General features: G+C 36.2%; 1 protein-coding gene across 1 annotated transcript in view; it reads right to left on the reverse strand.

Annotated features, from left to right (window-relative positions):
• Positions 1–18,778, reverse strand: part of LOC128666040 (solute carrier family 13 member 1) — a 135,003-nt gene that overhangs the window by 15,655 nt on the left and 100,570 nt on the right. The window contains exons 12-14 of the mRNA XM_053720405.1: positions 6,011–6,111; positions 3,802–3,929; positions 1,899–2,060 (exon numbers count right to left, since the gene is read on the reverse strand). Of these exons, the coding sequence (XP_053576380.1) occupies positions 1,899–2,060; positions 3,802–3,929; positions 6,011–6,111 (391 nt within the window). The remainder of the gene's footprint in view (positions 1–1,898; positions 2,061–3,801; positions 3,930–6,010; positions 6,112–18,778) is intronic.

An 18,778-nucleotide genomic window follows, 5' to 3' on the forward strand; every position in this document is an offset into this window, starting at 1 on the left:
TGACCCAATTTATGGAGGTTTTAAGCATTGCATAATTAAATAACTAGCACAAGTGATGTTGACATACAAAGCACCTCCTTTGATTAATAATATTTCTCAAACTCACAATCAATCAAATAATTGCAAATCTTAAAGGTTTATAACAGTACTTATTAACGTGTATCATCTAAGGATAGGGTTGCCAGCCATCCCTTAAAATACAGAACATTTATAAGTTACACATGCTGCAGGGTGTGGAGGGAGGAATATGAATAGTGTTGTCCAGAAACACAATACATGTTCCTCCCTGCACATCCTGCAGCATGTGTAACTCATAAGTGTCCAAGAAAACATGGTTAAGGTGGCAACCCTATTTAAGGATGAATTAAAGGGACATTACGTTCACAATTTAATTCACCATAAAATGCTCAATTATGCATAGTAAAAAAATGTAAGATACACTATATATTTATTTAGTCTAGATTTACTTTAATTTAATTTAATTTAAACCTGAGTTTTCCAACTGCTCACAAACAGGCTGTGGTGCATACTAAAGGTTACAGAACAATGACCCTACAACATTCTACATTGTGGTTTGTTAGTCAGCATAGGGGCACATTTATACTTGTTGCTAATTGGTAAAAAACATAACACTCAAGTGTGTCACTGCACTGTTAAACTAAAAAATTTATTTTGTGTGCAGATATTTTGTTGTTATAGTATACACAAACATTTAGAAATATATGCTTTCATTTGTGACAGTAGCTTCTTTTGTTTGTTTTTTCATTTCGAGAGAGAGTATCAGAAACAGACAAATTTAGATTTGCTTAAATACTGAAACTACATTTTACAATTTTACATTCTGACATTCTTCATTGGTAAATTGAGTATAGAGAAGAAAAAAAAACCACTACAGTAAACGTACAGAATAATGTTATATAATTCTGCACATAGTGCAGAATTATATAACATTATCTTAGCGGTAACTTCACAAATTACAAGCATTGCCAGTTTTATTTTAGTCTAAAGTTGGACTCCGCTCCAGGCTCTACTGAGAGGGTCTTGGATTTCCAATGCACTTTTCGCGGGCGTGCTGGCTAGTTTTAGCATGCCCGATCGCGCTATTGGACTAAATGTAGCTCGTTCCCGCTCTGGTCTAGTAGCGGGAGTGAGCTACATTCAGTCTAATGGCGCGATCGGGCGTGCTGTGACTAGCCAGCACGCCCGCGAAAAGTGCTTTGGAAATTCAAGACCCGCTCAGTAGAGCCTGGAGCGGAGTCCAACTTTAGACTAAAAAAAAACTGGCAATGCTTGTAATTTGTGAAGTTACCGCTAAGATAATGTTATATAATTCTGCACTATGTGCAGAATTATATAACATTATTCTGTACGTTTACTGTCCCTTTAACAGTCGAAAAACAAAAAAAGGCACAATTTAATATTGTGTAATAACATTTAAAAAAATAAATTAAAAAAAGTATTTTAGTGCAGGTCATAAGAAAAAAATAATTTGGAGAAAAAAAAATTCCTTTCAAATTGCTCTTAAATATGACAAATATAATTCCAGGATGTGAACAGAATAATTAACTGTTCAAATTACATTGCATGATTCTAATCTCAACTACACAATGAGACCTACAAAAGGGAGAATTTGTGGTCAGTCTGTTTTTTATCCCTACAGTAACATCACAATATGCCCTTAACAGTTGATATACAAAACATTGTATTAATAAAAGCAAATATTCAAGTTTTTTTTTTTTCTTTAAACACTGCACTCCTTATTCAGCATTACAGATTATAAAATGATAAAACTGACTATTTTTCTATTTTGTGTGTGGGGTATTTTGTTTTTAACAAGTTGCGTTTCTATTTAAACAAGCCTGTTTATGAAGTATCTATTGCAGAAAATGAAAACTTACCAGCGAAGAAAGAATTGGCTGAAATATTGTGATGGTGGCTGGATTGCTGGCCACTTCGGTCACAGTTGTTACCATTAAACAGACAACTAGCACAATGATCCAGACTGGCAGACTATTCAGTGGTTCCATTTTATGTCCCACCCATGTAGAAAGCCCAGACACCTGTAATATTTAGATTGTGTTAGCTATAGTAAAGTATTATAACATAGCTGTATCAATTGGGTTCTTAATGAAGAAGGAAATATTCTGTTTAAAAGAACAAAATGATTGACAAACTACGGAAAGGCTTTTTACGAAAAATGGAAATTCGTCTGACCATTGGTAACTAAGAGGATGATCAAAATTTTGTGCTTCTTTTCGTCAGCTAACGATTTCTGAACCCCTGTCAGTATTTAAAAGGTACATTTAAGGGACATGAAACCCAATATTTTTCTTTCACGGTTTAGATAGAGAATAAGATTTTAAACAACTTTCTTTGATTATCTATTTTGCTTCCTTCTCTAAGTATCGTTTGTTGAAGAACAGCAATGCACATGGGCGAGTCAATAATATGACGCATACATGTGCAGCCACCAATCAGCATTGATATGCTTTTCAACAAAGGATACCAAAAGAACAATACAAATTAAATAATAGAAATAAATTGGAAAGTTGTTTAAAATTGCATGCTTTTTCTGACTCTTGAAAAAAAATCATGTCCCTTTAATACACCTAAAGCTCCAAACCTTTACCTAATGTGAACAATGAAATATTTTTTAGGTTTAATGTCCCTTTAACCTGCTGTGTTCAAAAACCATAGTCATGTGTGTATGTCTCTAAGATATTTGAACCGGCTTTATCGGTATAGTGGACAGATGCATTTCTTGGGTTATGGATTTGGCTAATTTTTATCATTGAATTATTATTATTTTTTTAACTTTAAATTAATTGAGCAGGTAGAATTTGTATCTGTTTGGCAATGTTGCTTCCCAATGTGATCCACTTTAAACACTTTTTGGGTAACAACAACCACAGAACAGGTAAATACAACCAAGAAATGTAATTAAAAGGGACAGTTTACCATACATTTTTCTCCCATGTAGTTTATTCCCAATTATCAATTTTACCTGCTGGAGTGTATTCAATTATTTGCAAATAGCTCCTTTACCATTATATTGGGATTTAATATAGCTGATTTTGCCCATGGTATCCCTACCTAAACGAAAAGTTTCTAAGTACTTAAGTATAGGCTATAGAAAAGCTGTGTAAACATAGCCAGCAGAAGAAATTACACTCCCAGTGGGAGGAAGGAGAGATAAGGAATAAAATGTTAATTTTAAATTGTTTTCTGTATGTACTGGGCTTTAGTATACAGATAGAGATACTATAAAGAAGCATGTGTGTGTGTACAGAAAATGATAAAATAAAAACATCTGATTTCTCTGCAAGCTCAACCCGTTTTAATGGGTTGTGGTTTCCAAGAACAAAATTGGCTATCTCATATACAAAAAAACATAAAGAAGTAATTTCTTATACATTTTATATTCCGCAGCTGGTATAACAAGTCACTGGAAACACATTAAGAGAAAAACAATTTTACATTAGACTGTCCCTTTAAGTATGATCTTATAAAATTCTTGATTATAATGTTATGTTTTAACATCAGAAAATTGTTATGCAAAAGGTGAGCAGTTCAAACTTAGTAATCTATTACTTCATAAGTAAAATTCTAAATATATATGTATTGCAAGCTCACATAAAGAACATGTATTGTTTTATTTGTGTTTTCTAAAAGCTATCAGCGTTTCAGCAGAATCCATTTCTAATGTGGTCACTGTCGGATCGCTTTGAAATTTAAAAAAGAAAAAAAAAACGATATGACCACCTATTTTAGGAGGAACGCACTTTAATATTTTGAACTTACTTGACAACCTTTAGCGAGAGCAAAACCACCTCCAACCAAAATGACAATATGCCACGGTATACATTCTTCAAATTCCTTCCACGTAATCATCGGCGTACATTCAGTCACAGTGGGAGTGTTTGACTTTTCTAAAAATGATATAAAAGATGGACATATGTTTTCAACAATTTGGATTTATTTTCTTAAAAAATGCACACTTAAAGGGACAGTCAAAACTAGAATTTTTGTTGTTTTAAAAGATAGATAATCCCTTAAAGGGACAGTATACTGTAAAATTGTTTTTCCCTTAATGTGTTTACAATTGCTTTTTTTACCAACTGCAGAGTAAAAAATGTATGAAAATTAGCTTTTTAAGGTTTATTTGTGTATATTAAAGCTCTTATTTTGTGTTTTGAAGCCACAACCTAATAAAATGGGTTGAGCTTGTAGGTATAATCAGATCTCATTACTGTATCACATTGTGTAAATATACCTGCTTCTTTATCTTATATCTGTCCATAAAACAATCACCAGTAATTAGAGAGAACAATGGAAAATCAAAATTTTATTACCTTATGTCTGCTATATCCCACTAGGAGTGTAATCTCTTCTACTGTGTTTACAAAGCTTATCTATAGCTTGGACCCGCGGCCACAAACTTTCAGAATAGGTGGGGATACCACATGCTAAATCAACTATTTAAAATGCCAATATAAGGGTAAAGGAGCTACCTGTAAACAATTTAATACACTCCAGCCGGTTAAGTGGATCATTGGGAACAAATTAAAGGGGAGAAACATTTTCTGTAAACTGTCCCTTTAATTGCCAATTCCCCAGTTTTGAATAACCAACACAGTTATAATAATACACGTTTTACCTCTGTAATTACCTTGTATCTAAACCTCAGCAGACTGCCCCCTTATTTCAGTTCTTTTGACAGACTTGCATTTTAGCCAATCAGAGCTGTCTCCATGGTAAATTCACATGCATGAGCTCAATGTTATCTATATGAAACACGTGAACTAATGCCCTCTAGTGGTGAAAAACTATTGAATGCATTTAGATTAGAGGCGGCCTTCAAGGTCTAAGAAATTAGCATATGAACCTCCTAGGTTTAGTTTTCAACTAAGAATACCAAGAGAACAGCCCCTGCTAGCGCCCGATTGGCCGCCAGTTAGCAGGGGGTGGTATTGCACAAGCATTTCACTAGAAATGCTTGTGCAATGATAACGGCATTTAGCGATGTCGAGTGGACATGTAGCGAATCATCTCCGCTCGACTGATAGTAAATCTACCCCATTCATAAAAAACTGTATTCAAAGAATACAGGCTATAATCTGGGTTTAAAATCAACAGAGGCCTTTAACATTGCAGGTCTAGGGCTGGTTTGCAAAGCAATCTGAAGCTATACCATGTACTGTAATGTTAGCTAGCAGAGTGTGCTCATGGTTGGGAAGTGTCAGGTGGGAGGGTAATCTCTACACTACAGGAAGAATTAACCTTAAAAGATAGCTGATTAACACCTTCACTGCCAAGGATTTAAGCAATTAGTGGCTTTCTAATTGCCAAAAGTGAATTGCAAAGCCATGCGTGTCTGCTATTTCTGAACAAAAGGGACCCCAGAGAAACTTTTACAACCATTTGTCTTATGACTACAGTAGTTGTGTGTAAATAATTTCAGTGAGAAACCCAAAATGTGCAAATTTATATGATCGTATTTGGCAGCCAAATAGTGGCATCAAATATACCAAAATGGACCTAGATCAATACCTTGTGTTTTCTACCTTTAAAAATATATATATATATATATATATATATATACACACACACACAGTATATATATATATATATATATATATATATATATATATATATATATATATATATATATATATATATATATATAGTTTTCATAGGTAAATAAAAAAAAAGGGTCTATTATTGTTTAAACGGAGTGATAGCAAAAATGGGTACTTTGGGCAAGTTTTTCTCTGAAATTCCCAGTAGCGAAGGAGTTATAGCTACACTCAGTATCCTGAAATAAAGAGATAAATTACAATCTTCTGTCACAAATAATGACTCAGTTTTTAAACATACACAATTGCATTGTAGGCTCAGTATTATTTAATTCCCATGCAGGAAAATACACTATTGTTAGCTATTAATGGAAATGCTCTAGAATTTAATTTATCTCTTCTCAGTGCTCCCAAAGCGCCAACATGAAACATACCCTTTGACTTGCAGCACAGCCATCTGGGCTTCCTTCCAGGAAGAATAAATAATAAAAAGCCAAATAAAATAGCTGAGGTAGCGTCAGATTTGTATCCTTTCCTGTTAACATAAAGAACAAAATATGATTAGAAACGTTTTAAAATCAATGCTGCTAAAATGCATATTACTTCAGCAATTAAACAATATTTCTCTTTCTGTATTAGTGTTTAGCTTTTAGCTCAATGGTGATATTAAAATACATATTATTTATGTTTATATACACTTATTAACAGACAAATTCCACAGCGTGCAGCTAGCATCAGACCCGGAACCAGAAACCCAGTGTCAAAATTCATCCAATCCTAGACATGCAATATGGAGTGCCGTAGCTTGCGGCCGATCACATCGCTATCAGTACCACACGAACAAAAAGGTGCCGGCACTACTCAGTGTGAAGTATAAAAACATCCATTTATTGAAAAATCCATTAAAAAATACCATCAGATAGGCAGAGCAACAGACATGGGGGAGACGGTCTGACGCGTTTTGCATCCTCTAGTGGCGCTTATTGATAGGCTGACATGTACAGGTAAAGGGAGCCCATATAATATATAAGGCAAATTTAACCCTTTACCGGCAATTCAATAAACATTATTTAGAAAAACATACATACCAAATTTAATATATATATATATATATATATATATGTGTATATGACACAGTTGTATATACAATAATTTTTTGTTTGAAAATGTATAAACAAATATGTCATGACTCAATCCTTATCATGACTACTATTGATGAATATTAAAGTGAAGCTATATTTAAAGCAGTGTATAGCATGTATAAAACACATTTACAAATCATCAGTTATAATATTGATTACTACTACAGGAACCCAAGAGTTACTGGTTCAGTTATCTATAAAATAGTTAATGTCACATTCCTTATTCATACCTAGTGGTACATGTGAGCGTAACTTTAAAATCCAGAATAATTCCTTCTTATCCAGAATTTTCTGTTTGTTACCCTCCTAGGTGGAATAGTTGCCACATCTATCATTTGTACTGACATATCTGCTATATTAGTTAGATGAAAGCTATTAAAATAATTTGCTACTACAGAATCTATATTGTAATTTTTGACATCCCTGACATGTTCCCCAAATCTAGTTCTAGCTTCTCGTGAGGTTTTTCCCACGTACTGACATTTACATAAATTACATGTTAAAAGACACAATACAAACATAGTTTTGCAGTTGGCATATAAATGTATGTTATATTGTTTACTATCATAGCCTGATACAAAAGTATATCCTGTTAGTACACATGTGCAGATGTTGTAATTCCTATTTCCACATTTGAAATTGCCTTTCCTACTCAACCAATTTGATATTCTAGCCCTGTTGATATTTCTCACTAAACTTGGAGATAATGATCAAGCCAATGTTTTTGGTTTCTTAGAAACAAATGCATTTTTTAAACATGGACTTTAATACCTGATCCCCTGATAATATGTGCAAGTGTTTTCTAAGTATATTAACTATATTATCATATTGCTGAGAATATTCTGTAGTAAAAACTCTAGTATATATTAGATGATATATTATTCTATTGCAACACAACAGAAATGTATTTGTAATTACAAGGTGTTTACTGTTAACAAAGCTGCTTCCAGTAAAAGATATGACTGTTTCAGTGTTAGGTTTTACTATCTATAGAAAGTATATGTAGAGAGTATATGTACATATGCCCCATGCACCTTGAAACAAACCCTGCTCAGAGAGCATACACTAGCCTAGTCTCAATAAATATCTTTTAAAACTAATATATTTTGGGGTGGGGGGGAACTTGTCACAACATTGCAAATTCAAAAAATTGTAACAACGCCATGTATTGTGATTTAACCCCTTAAAGATAACCTGTATATCGGCTGCTGTTTTCACTGTTGGGTGTTAAAATAGTTTGGCTCTCACTGACTGCAATATTGCTGAATGTCTCCTGGGGGATATAGGCCTGAGCTATAACAGGTCTAAAAAACCCTTAAAGGGATACTGAACCCAAATTTTTTCTTTAGTGATTCAACTTTCTAATTTACTCCTATTATCAATTTTTCTTCGTTCTCTTGTTATCTTTATTTGAAAAAGGCATCTAAGCTAAGGAGCCAGACAATTTTTGGTTCAGTACACTGGACAGCACTTGTTTATTGGTGGGTGAATTTATCCACCAATCAGCAAGAACAATCCAAGTTGTTCACCAAAAACGGGTCGGCTTCTAAACTTGCATTCTTACTTTTCAAATAGAGATACCAAGAGAATGAAGAAAAATTGATAATAGGAGTAAATTAGAAAGTTGCTTAAAATTGCATGCTCTATCTGAATCATGAAAGAAAAAAAATTGGGTTCAGTGTCCCTTTAAAGACAAGGGATATTTAGGGTCCCTTTCAAGACATGGGATGTTTAGGGTTCATCCATGTCTTTAAGGGGTTAACCTCCGTTATAATCAATTGGGGCTACATCTATCTAAGAATTGTTCACTTCTCAGAAAAATATCCACTGTGAAGGATACCAGCATCACAAAAATACACCTTCAAATCCTTAGAAAACAGATAAAAACTGAAAAAATACACCCACTCTAAAACAGTGTAATCTAACACATGCAAAAAATAGAAAACAAGAAAACAGAGAAATAAAAAGAAAATAGGAGTGAGTAAAAAGACAAGATCAAATAAAAAGCAGCCCTGGAAACATTTGTAGACCAGCCCTATTTTCCGATGAGTCTGTAGAATGCACACACCTCATTTTTTTCTAGGGGATTACTGATATATTCCTTCCTCCATTTTTTTTTCTTTTTCAGAATTAAATTATATTAGTTTATAATAAAACATATATATGCAAAACAAGAGGGTGATTGTATTCAGCGCTTTAGAGATTTGTGTGGGTATATTTGTAGACACTTTATATACCACTATATATATATATATATGTATGTATATGTAAGTGGGACATATATATCTCCACTTATAGAAACCGGAGTGAGAATGTTTTTTATCTCAATATATATATATATATATATATATATATATATATATATATATATATATATATATATATATATATGTATGTGTGTGTGTGTGTGTGTGTGTGTGTGTGTGTGTGTGTGTGTATGTCTCTCTCAGATAGTCCCACACTATTTTAAAGTGGATAGTCTTTGGAGCCGTAGTTTTTCACACAGTCCGCAGAAACTGGTTCCTGAGTGTCAATGAAGAACATTGAATATATATGCTGTATATAGAGATAGATTTATTAATGGTCGACCGGACATAATTGGCTGTATATAATCATGTCCACTCAACCTCACTAAATGCTGACAGCGTAAACTCTCAGCAATTAACATTGCACAAGCATTTCTGGTGAAATGCTTGCGCAATGCCGCCCCCTGCTCAATGGCCGCTAGCAGGGCCCTTCAATGATTATTTCAGTCCACCACCTAAAAGGTGGCAGAGAAGTTACAGCCCCTGCTTTTTAACTTCCGTTCCTGGCCGACCAGAAATGATGGGGCATCGACTGCTTAATAATTCAACCCCACAGGCACAACCCTATTTCATCCATGACTCACTTTCACAGTCTGAAAATGATTATTCATAGTGTGCCACTATGTCTCATAATGTGACTTGACACTAGAACCCATTCAAAAGAGGGGTACTAAATGGTGTAGGAAACAAAACGTACAAGGAAATTCTGTGACTTTAATTTGTGTAGCTCAAAGAGAAAAAAAAAAGAGAGGTGATACAGTTGCAATGACTGACTAGCAGCACCACCCCTTTAAATTGTAGCCGGTCTGCTGCGGCCCACTGGGAAATCTCCTAGTGTCCTGGAAGACCAATGGGGCCTTGGACAATTTACTACACAGGGGCAACAGAGTATTTATGAATTCTGCATGCTGGGCCTAAGTATACATGAAGTATTCAGACCACACCTTTAGAAAACTCCAGAACACTTATGACCAGCCCGCTTGAGACACGTTTTATTCTTCACAATAACAAAACAGACATGCAAATATTTTATAATAACAAACATTTACATAAACTGTTTCACAGGAGTGTTTCCTAAGTGTTAGAGCTTTAATTATGGTTTTTCCACCTTGATAGTGCTTCCTGTTTGATGTGCGAGATAATGAGCACTTAAGACAAATAAAGATGTCAGCTGCAGAATGCCCACTAACAAAATGCTGGAATAGATAGGCAAAAGCAACAATGAGACCCTTGGCAACTTCACAGGCATCTGAATCAAGGCCTCTGTGTTGGCAATAAATTATTTTTTATCATCATTGAAGAATATATGTCACAGCCAGCTCTCTGAGCATGTGGAGTATTTAAATGTGGCTGCACAGGGCATATGTACATATGCTCCAGGCACTGTAAAAGCTATCATGAAAATGTTACACAGCAGCAGCCTAATTTCATTTAACAGCTGTATATATTTTATTCTCAGTGTGCGAAAGGGAATATATAAACTAAAAATGTGTTTTGCTTAGCATTCAAAGGCTTTACAGTGGGTAAAGTACTTACAATTCTTAATTTATCCTATGGAGCTAAGCCACTAAATGCTGGAGATCACTATATTTACTGAATATTCAACTCAACGGAGAGTGTAATATTTATTTAAAGGACCACTAAATAAAGTAGAACTTAATAATGAACAAATATCTGATCAAAGGACACTGCAGTAGAATATTTTCTGGCAAATTTCAAAGTTAATTCAATTTCCCTCCCCCTGTATCATGTGACAGCCATCAGCCAATCACAAAATGCATATACATATATACTGGAGCCTCAGAAAGTGTGCATATAAAAATAATGATACTTAAGTGGCCCTTTAAAGCAAGATAATATTATACCCGCTGCTGGGGCCAATAAGGGACAGTTACAGCAATTGCCAATTCACCATGTATAATACAGCAGGGTTAGGCTTGTGAAGTCTGCATGGAAATTGGAAAGCACACAATTATCAGATTTAAAGGGATAGTCTACTCCAGAATTGTTATTGTTTAAAAAGATAGATAATCTCTTTAGTACTCTTTAGTACTTATTCCTCAGTTTTGCACAACCAACAAGGTTATATTAATATACTTTTTAGCACTGTGATTACCTTGTATCTAAGCCTCTGCAGACTACCCCCTTATTTCAGTTCTTTTGACAGAACTGCATTTTAGCCAATCAGTGACCTCTCATTAGTAACTCCACAGGAGTGATCACAATGGTATCTATGTGGCACACATGAACTAGCACTGTCTGGCTGTGAAAAACTGTCAAAAAACACTGAGATAAGAGGCGGCCTTCAGGGCATAGAAATTAGCATATTAGCCCACCTAGCTTTAGCTTTCAGCAAATAATACCAAATTTGATAATAAAAGTAAATTTAAAAATTTAAAATTACATGCCCTATCTGAATTGTAAAAGTTTAATTTTGACTAGACTGTCCCTTTAAATTATTTGAAAGGGGACAATGAGATAGTATAATTATATAGCAAAAGCTTTCAATATTACAATCTTAAAGGCCAGTTACTGTTTTGCCTCTTTACGCTATAAAATAAGAAGTATCACTTTCCCTCTCAGTTTGTAGCTTGTCTTGCATGAATCAAACCTGAAATGTGTTTTCTAAAGCAGATCTGGTACGATAGTATACTTAGTACCTAGATGATAATTAAGGAAACTTGGAATACATAACAATACATAATATTAAACACATATGTATTTCATAGCCTTTTGGGTTCACTATTAATGAATGTTTTCTCCAAAAAAATAACTGAGCTGCCTAGAATTTAAAGTATTTTGACCCTTATTTTATTATTATGTAACAAGATACAGAATAGACACTGGATCTTCTTGCAAAAGCCTTCCCAGTTTTACTGCCTGAATTGGATATGGATTATATTTCTCGTGGTTACTCACTGATGCATGCGCTAGTTTACGTGATCTCATTACCAGGGACCAGTAATATATGATATGTAAATGATGACTGACGTGACTTTAAAGGGACAGTCTAGTCAAAATTAAACTTTCATGATTCAGATAATGCATGCAATTTTAACTTTCTAATTTACTTTTATCATCAAATTTTCTTTGTACTCTTGGTATTCTTTGTTGAAAGATAAACCTAGGTAGGCTCATATGCTAATTTCTACGCCCTTGAAGGCTGCCTCTTATCTCAGGGCATTTTGAAAGTTTTGTACAGCTAGAGGGTGTAAGTTCATGTGTGCCATGTAGATAACATTGTGCTCACGCACTTGTAGTTACCTAGGAGTCAGCACTGATTGGCTAAAATGCAAGTCTGACCTACCAAAGAAATGATCAGTTGGTAGGTTTATTTGAACAGTGAGAGACAGAATAACAACAACAAAATCCAGAAAAACACATTTCAAAAAAGTTATAAATTGATATGGATTTTAATGAGTGAAATATGTATTTGATCCCCTATCAATCAGCAAGATTTCTGGCTCCCAGGTGTCTTTTATACAGGTAACTAGCTGAAATTAAAAGCACTCTCTTAAAGGGAGTGCTCCTAATCTCAGCTTGTTACTTGTATAAAAGGAACCTATCCACAGAAGCAATCAATCAATCAGATTCCAAACTCTCCAACATGGCCAAGGCCAAAGAGCTGTCCAAGGAAGTCAGGGACAAGATTGTAGACCTACACAAGGCTGGAATAAGCTACAAGACCATCGCCAAGCAGCTTGGTGAGAAGGTGATAACAGTTGGTGCGATTATTCGCAAATGGAAGAAACACAAAATAACTGTAAATCTCCTTCAGTCTGGGGCTCCATGCAAGATCTCACCTCGTAGAGTTTCAACGATCATGAGAACGGTGAGGAATCAGCCCAGAACTACAACAGAGGATCTTGTCAATGATCTCAAGGCAGCTGGGACCATAGTCACCAAGAAAACAATTGGTAACATACTAAGCCGTGAAGGACTGAACTTCTGCAGCGCCCGCAAGGTCCCCCTGCTCAAGAAAGCACATGTACAGGCCCGTCTGAAGTTTGCCAATGAACATCTGAATGATTTAGAGGAGAACTGGGTGAAAGCGTTGTGGTTAGATGAGACCAAAATAGAGCTCTTTGGCATCAACTCAACTCGCCGTGTTTGAAGGAGGAATGCTGCCTATGACCCCAAGAACACCATCCTCACTGTCAAACATGAAGGTGAAAACATTATGCTTTGGGGTTGTTTTTCTGCTAAGGGGACAGGACAACTTCACTGCATCAAAAGGACGATGGACAGGGTCATGTACCGTCAAATCTTGGGTGAGAATCTTTTTCCCTCAGCCAGGGCATTAAAAATGGGTCGTGGATGGGTATTTCAGCATGCCATTGACCCAAAACGCATGGCCAAGGCAACAAAGAAGTGGCTCAAGAAGCAGCACATTAAGGCCCTGGAGTGGCCAAGTCAGTCTCAGTCTTTAATTCCATAGAAAATCTGTGGAGGTAGCTGAAGGTTTGAGTTGTCAAATGTCAGCCTCAAAACCTTAATGACTTGGAGAGGATCTGCAAAGAGGAGTCGGACAAAATCTCTCCTGAGATGTGTGCAAACCTGGTGGCCAACTACAAGAAACGTCTGACCTCTGTGATTGCCAACAAGGGTTTTGCCACCAAGTACTAAGTCATGTTTTGCAAAGGGTTCAAATACTTATTTCACTCATTAAAATTATTAAGTTGTTATTCTGTCTCTCACTGTTCAAATAAACCTACCATTAAAATTATAGACTGATCATTTCTTTGTCAGTGGGCAAACGTACAAAATCAGCAGGGGATCAAATCATTTTTTCCCTCACTGTAAATGCCGAACTTAAGAAAAAGGAGCTATTTGTAGACAATTTAATCTACTCCAGCAGGTAAAATGGATACATGGAAACAAATTAAAGGATAAAGGAAAGCTGTGTAAACACAGCCTGCAAAAGAAATTTCCGGTGGGAGGTAGGAGAGATAAGCAATGAAATGTTAACCTTCAATTGTTCTCTCTAAGTATTGGGCTGTGGTTTACAGACAGAAATAAAATAAAGAAGCATGTGTGTGTACAAAAAGTGATACTATTAATGAATTTATATCTCCCCAACACAAACCAACACCTTTTCCTCAAAAAAGCAATAGACAAACTACTACCCTGCCTTCAAGGGATTCTAATAATAGGAGGCGACCTTAATACACCCCTAGACCCTAGATTGGATTAGATACCTTCACTGGATCAACTAACATTTAAAAAAAAACCTCAAAACTATTAACACCCTTCTACAGAATGTTTGTGTCTATCTGGAGAGTAAATCACCCAAACGCTAAAAACTTCACATTTTACACACACAGCTCCTACTCTCAGATTGACTACCTTTTCATTGACCAAACAGGTCTATTGTTGAGTGACCCCCTGATTAAAACAAATATAGAACAGTCTTTAATTGAATACTTTGCTTCAAACTTCTCTCTAAAGACTCCACTTTGTGGGAAGCACACAAATGTGTGATCAGGGGAGAACTCATCAAAGCAAAGGCCACCCTAAACAAAGCCACCCGCGCTATGATACTTTAGTTAAAAAAAATAGCACCAAAATAAATCACAACCCAAAGATAACACAACTACCACTTCCCTGCAGCGAGCAAGGGCAGACCTTAAACAACACCTAATTAATGAGCACCAAAAAATCACATACAAACTAAAACAACAATATTTTTGAATCCAGCAACAAACCAGGCCATCCCCTAGCCCGATTACTTTAAAGCAAGAGACTCAAAACACACATACACACTATCAAAGACCCACAAGGCGCGACAAAAGCGGATAGCATAGCAATAGCTGAAGCATTTCGGTCTTATTATGCCTCCCTTTACAACCTACAAACCCCTTCACCAAATACAAAGGCACAAACCAATCACAATACTATCTCTCACAATTATAACGAATACCTTACAAATCTAAAACTAACATACTTAGACCCGGCTGAATCAAGCTCATTAGATGCCCCAGTCGCTACAGAGGAAATCTTAACAGCAATTAAAAACCTCCCCTCGGGCAAAAGCCCAGGCCCTGACTGCTTCAGACCCAGATACTACAAAACCTACACTAATATCCTCGCCCTTAGACTCGCCCAATTATTCAATGCATTATGAACAGCCTTTTCCAAGCACAATGCTATCAGCCTACATCGTAGTCCTCCCAAAAACGGGCAAACCCCCAGACAAACCGGAGAATTTTCACCCTATATCCGTCTTGAACACCGATATTAAACTATACAGGAAAATCTTAGCAAACCGCATTAACAAATACCTACCTAAATTTATATCACCAGACCAAGTAGGTTTCGTCCCCGGGTAGGAGGTGAAAGATAATACCTTGAAAATTCTACAAATATCCACACACGCCCGAAATACGAATACCCCCCTAGTACTAGTATCAACTGACGCTGAAAATTTGAGTAAATTGGTCATTCTTTAAATCAACACTACACCAAATGCGCTTCAGTCAACAATTTATAAATCAAGTTTTTTATTTATACTCTAACCCTACTGCAAAAGTCAGCGTTAAAGGTATACTATCAAATTTGTTCAACATCAGAAATGGAACCAGGCAGGGATGCCCCCATTCTATTTGCCTTATCGCTAGAACCCAAGCTGTCAATGTACGCAGACGACATTCTTTTATCCCTATCATTCCCAGCTCTGAAACTTTCAAACTTCCTCTTGAATCTACACAAATCAGAACTCCTAAACATCTCAACCCCACAATCAACCATGACCCAATTCAGTCTGACATACCCCCTTAAAATCCAGACGCAAAAAATTAAATACCTAGGAAATTATCTCACAGCCAATGATAACACCTTATTTGACTATAACTACAAACCCCTCCTGAATGAAATCAACAAAGGCCTCTGATCTTGACAAAACAAACCTCTCTCCTGGCTAGGACGCATAAGCATGACAAAAATTAACATACTTCCCAGAATCATATACAGTATTCTGGGAAATATTCAAATTCAAATCAGCCAATAGGACGAGTGCTACTGAAATCCCATTGGTTGATTTGAACAGCCAATAGGATTTCAGTAGCTCTCATTCTATTGGCTGATTTGAATTTGAAGAATCAAATCAGTCAATAGGAATGAAAGGTACGCCATATTTAAACTCGTAACTTGCATTCAATATTTAGTGCACGGCGATGATTGTACAAAGAGGATCCTCCACGCTCCTTGACTCCGCAGTCGCCGGTCTTCAGTTCCGCGGTCCTGGATGAAGATAGAAGAGGTCGCCGCTTGGAAGAAGACTATACCGCCAGACTTCAGTAACAGCGAGTACCTATCTGGGGGTTAGACTTAGGCTTTTTTTAAAATGTTTTTTTTTTTTTATTTTTTAGATTAGAGAATTAATGGGCGGTAAAAGAGCTTTAAGGGCAGTGCCCATACAAATACCCCTTTATGGGCAATAGGTAGTTTAGGATTTTTTAGTGTTAGGTTTCTTTTATTTTGGTGGGTGGGGGGTTTTACTGTTAGGGGGAACTTAGTTTTTTTTAAAGGTAAAAGAGCTGTTTAACTTAGGGCAATGCCCTACAAAAGGCGCTTTTAAGGGCTATTGGTAGTTTAATATTAGATTAGGGGGTCTTTTATTATTTTATGTAATGTTACTTTTTTTATTGTAATTTTAGATTATTTTAAACTTCGATTTTTTTATTTTTAAAGTAATGTTAGGTTTTTTATTTTAATTGTAATTTAGGATTTATTATTAATTGTAATTTAGGATTTATTATTTTAATGGTAATTTAGGATTTTTTTTAATTTATGTAATGCGGTTAATTTAGGTGGCTTAGTGATTTGTTATTTGCGTTGTGAGAGCATGGCGGATTAGGGGTTAATAGTTTAAATAGCTAGATTGCGTTGTGGGGGCATGGTGGATTAGGGGTTAATAGTTTAAATAGCTAGATTGCATTGTGGGGCATGGCGGATTAGGGGTTAATAGTTTAGATACTTTGCGATATGGGGTTGGCGGATTAGGGGTTATGGTTTAAATAGATACTTTGCGATATGGGGACATGGCGGTTTAGAGGTTAATAGTTTAAATAGCTAGATTGCATTGTGGGGGCATGGCGGATTAGGGGTTAATAGATTTATTATAAATTGCGATGTGGGGGGATGGCAGATAGAGGGGTTTTGACGTGTCGGGTTAGATTTAAATGGGAAAAAGGTCTCAAAAAGCACCTTTTTCCTGTTTTATACCTAGTTGAGCTGGGTGTAATTTTTGTATCGGCAACCTCCGACACTGTATTAATGGTTTGCATGGGCATTGGAAACCGGGTATTATTTAAAGATTTACTAATGTCTGTCCGACATGATATGCTGCAGACATCGCTGATTTGTGGCCAATCGGCCGCTAGCAGGGGGTATCAATTAACCTGATCGTTTAGGATCGGGTTGATTGCTGTACACCGCACAGAGGCGGCGGATACAGTTAAGACCGCTGCTTCTTAACTGCGGTTTACAGAGAGCCTGAAGGCTCGCGCGGAAACAGGGCTATATGGCCCCATTCGGCCATCATAAATTGGCCCCTTTGTATGGGACACGAAAAAAATTTCGGCAGCCGGAGTCTGGTTGCCGAAATTGAGTTATAACAGGCCGTTGGAAGCAGTCGGTGAACAATATTGCTTCCGACAGCTTATTTAATGGTTTGTGAGCGCACACAAACCTAATTACAGCTCAATGGAAACAAGCCCATAGATGGCAAACTACAATCTTCCGCCGACTTAATTAAAGTGAAGGTAAAGTTATCCGGTATTTCAGTTAACCAACCATTTATCAATAGTACCTTAATGTATTTCCCAAGTTTTTTTTTTTATTTAACGGTAAAAATATATTTCACATTCCCTCACCGTTTGGCCGCCGACTCCTCCCAAGCCCTACTTCCCTGTTCTGCCAGCTGTGATGTCTTGAGCAGTCCCACCCGCTCTCAATAGGGCGTTCATGTTTCGGAATTAAATTGCGCATGCGCTACACTCCAATGCTGCCGACCACGTATAAAGGGATTCCTACCTAAATCTAGAACGCATGCGTAAAACGGGAGCGCACGCAGTGTGGAATCCACAGAAAATTGTATTGCGCATGCGCTCTTGAATAAGTGGGCGGATGACGTCTAGTGACGGTCGCCTAACGGCCTACATTTCAATTGGAGAATTAAAAAACGTGATCAATAGGTACAAAAAATATATATATTTTCGGGTTGACTAAAAATGTTTAATAAATTGCCTTAAAACTTGGTTTATACGCAGATCAGAAAAAAATGATGAATTAAACCTATATTTATTGGACTCCATAAACGGAATACTGGAAAGAGACTAAGGTAACTTTACCTTCACTTTAAGCTGAACATACCGGCTCTAACGTCATGGTACAACGCAGCGCGTTTCCAACATTACTTCAGCAAACTTAAACCCCAAAATAAAATTTTACGTCCTCTCACTCCTTACGAGTCATTGTGCAGATCACAAATTCCACCCAGACACCTACACACCATCAAACATCCACAAATGGCATAGAGATCTAAATGACAACCTCAATAAGAAACAATGGCAAAAAATATACTTTAATCATAAACATTCTTTAATCTCAGCCAGAATCCAAGAGATGAATTTTAAAATCATCACCAGATGGTATCTTACACCTGACAGATTCAACAAACCAGTGGTAAATGTTAGAGAGGCTGCGGAGAAACTGGTACTATCTTACATATCTGGTGGAATTTCCCAAAACTTGG

Source organism: Bombina bombina, chromosome 7 (genome assembly GCF_027579735.1).
Source record: "Bombina bombina isolate aBomBom1 chromosome 7, aBomBom1.pri, whole genome shotgun sequence".
Classification (NCBI taxonomy): Eukaryota; Metazoa; Chordata; class Amphibia; order Anura; family Bombinatoridae; genus Bombina; species Bombina bombina.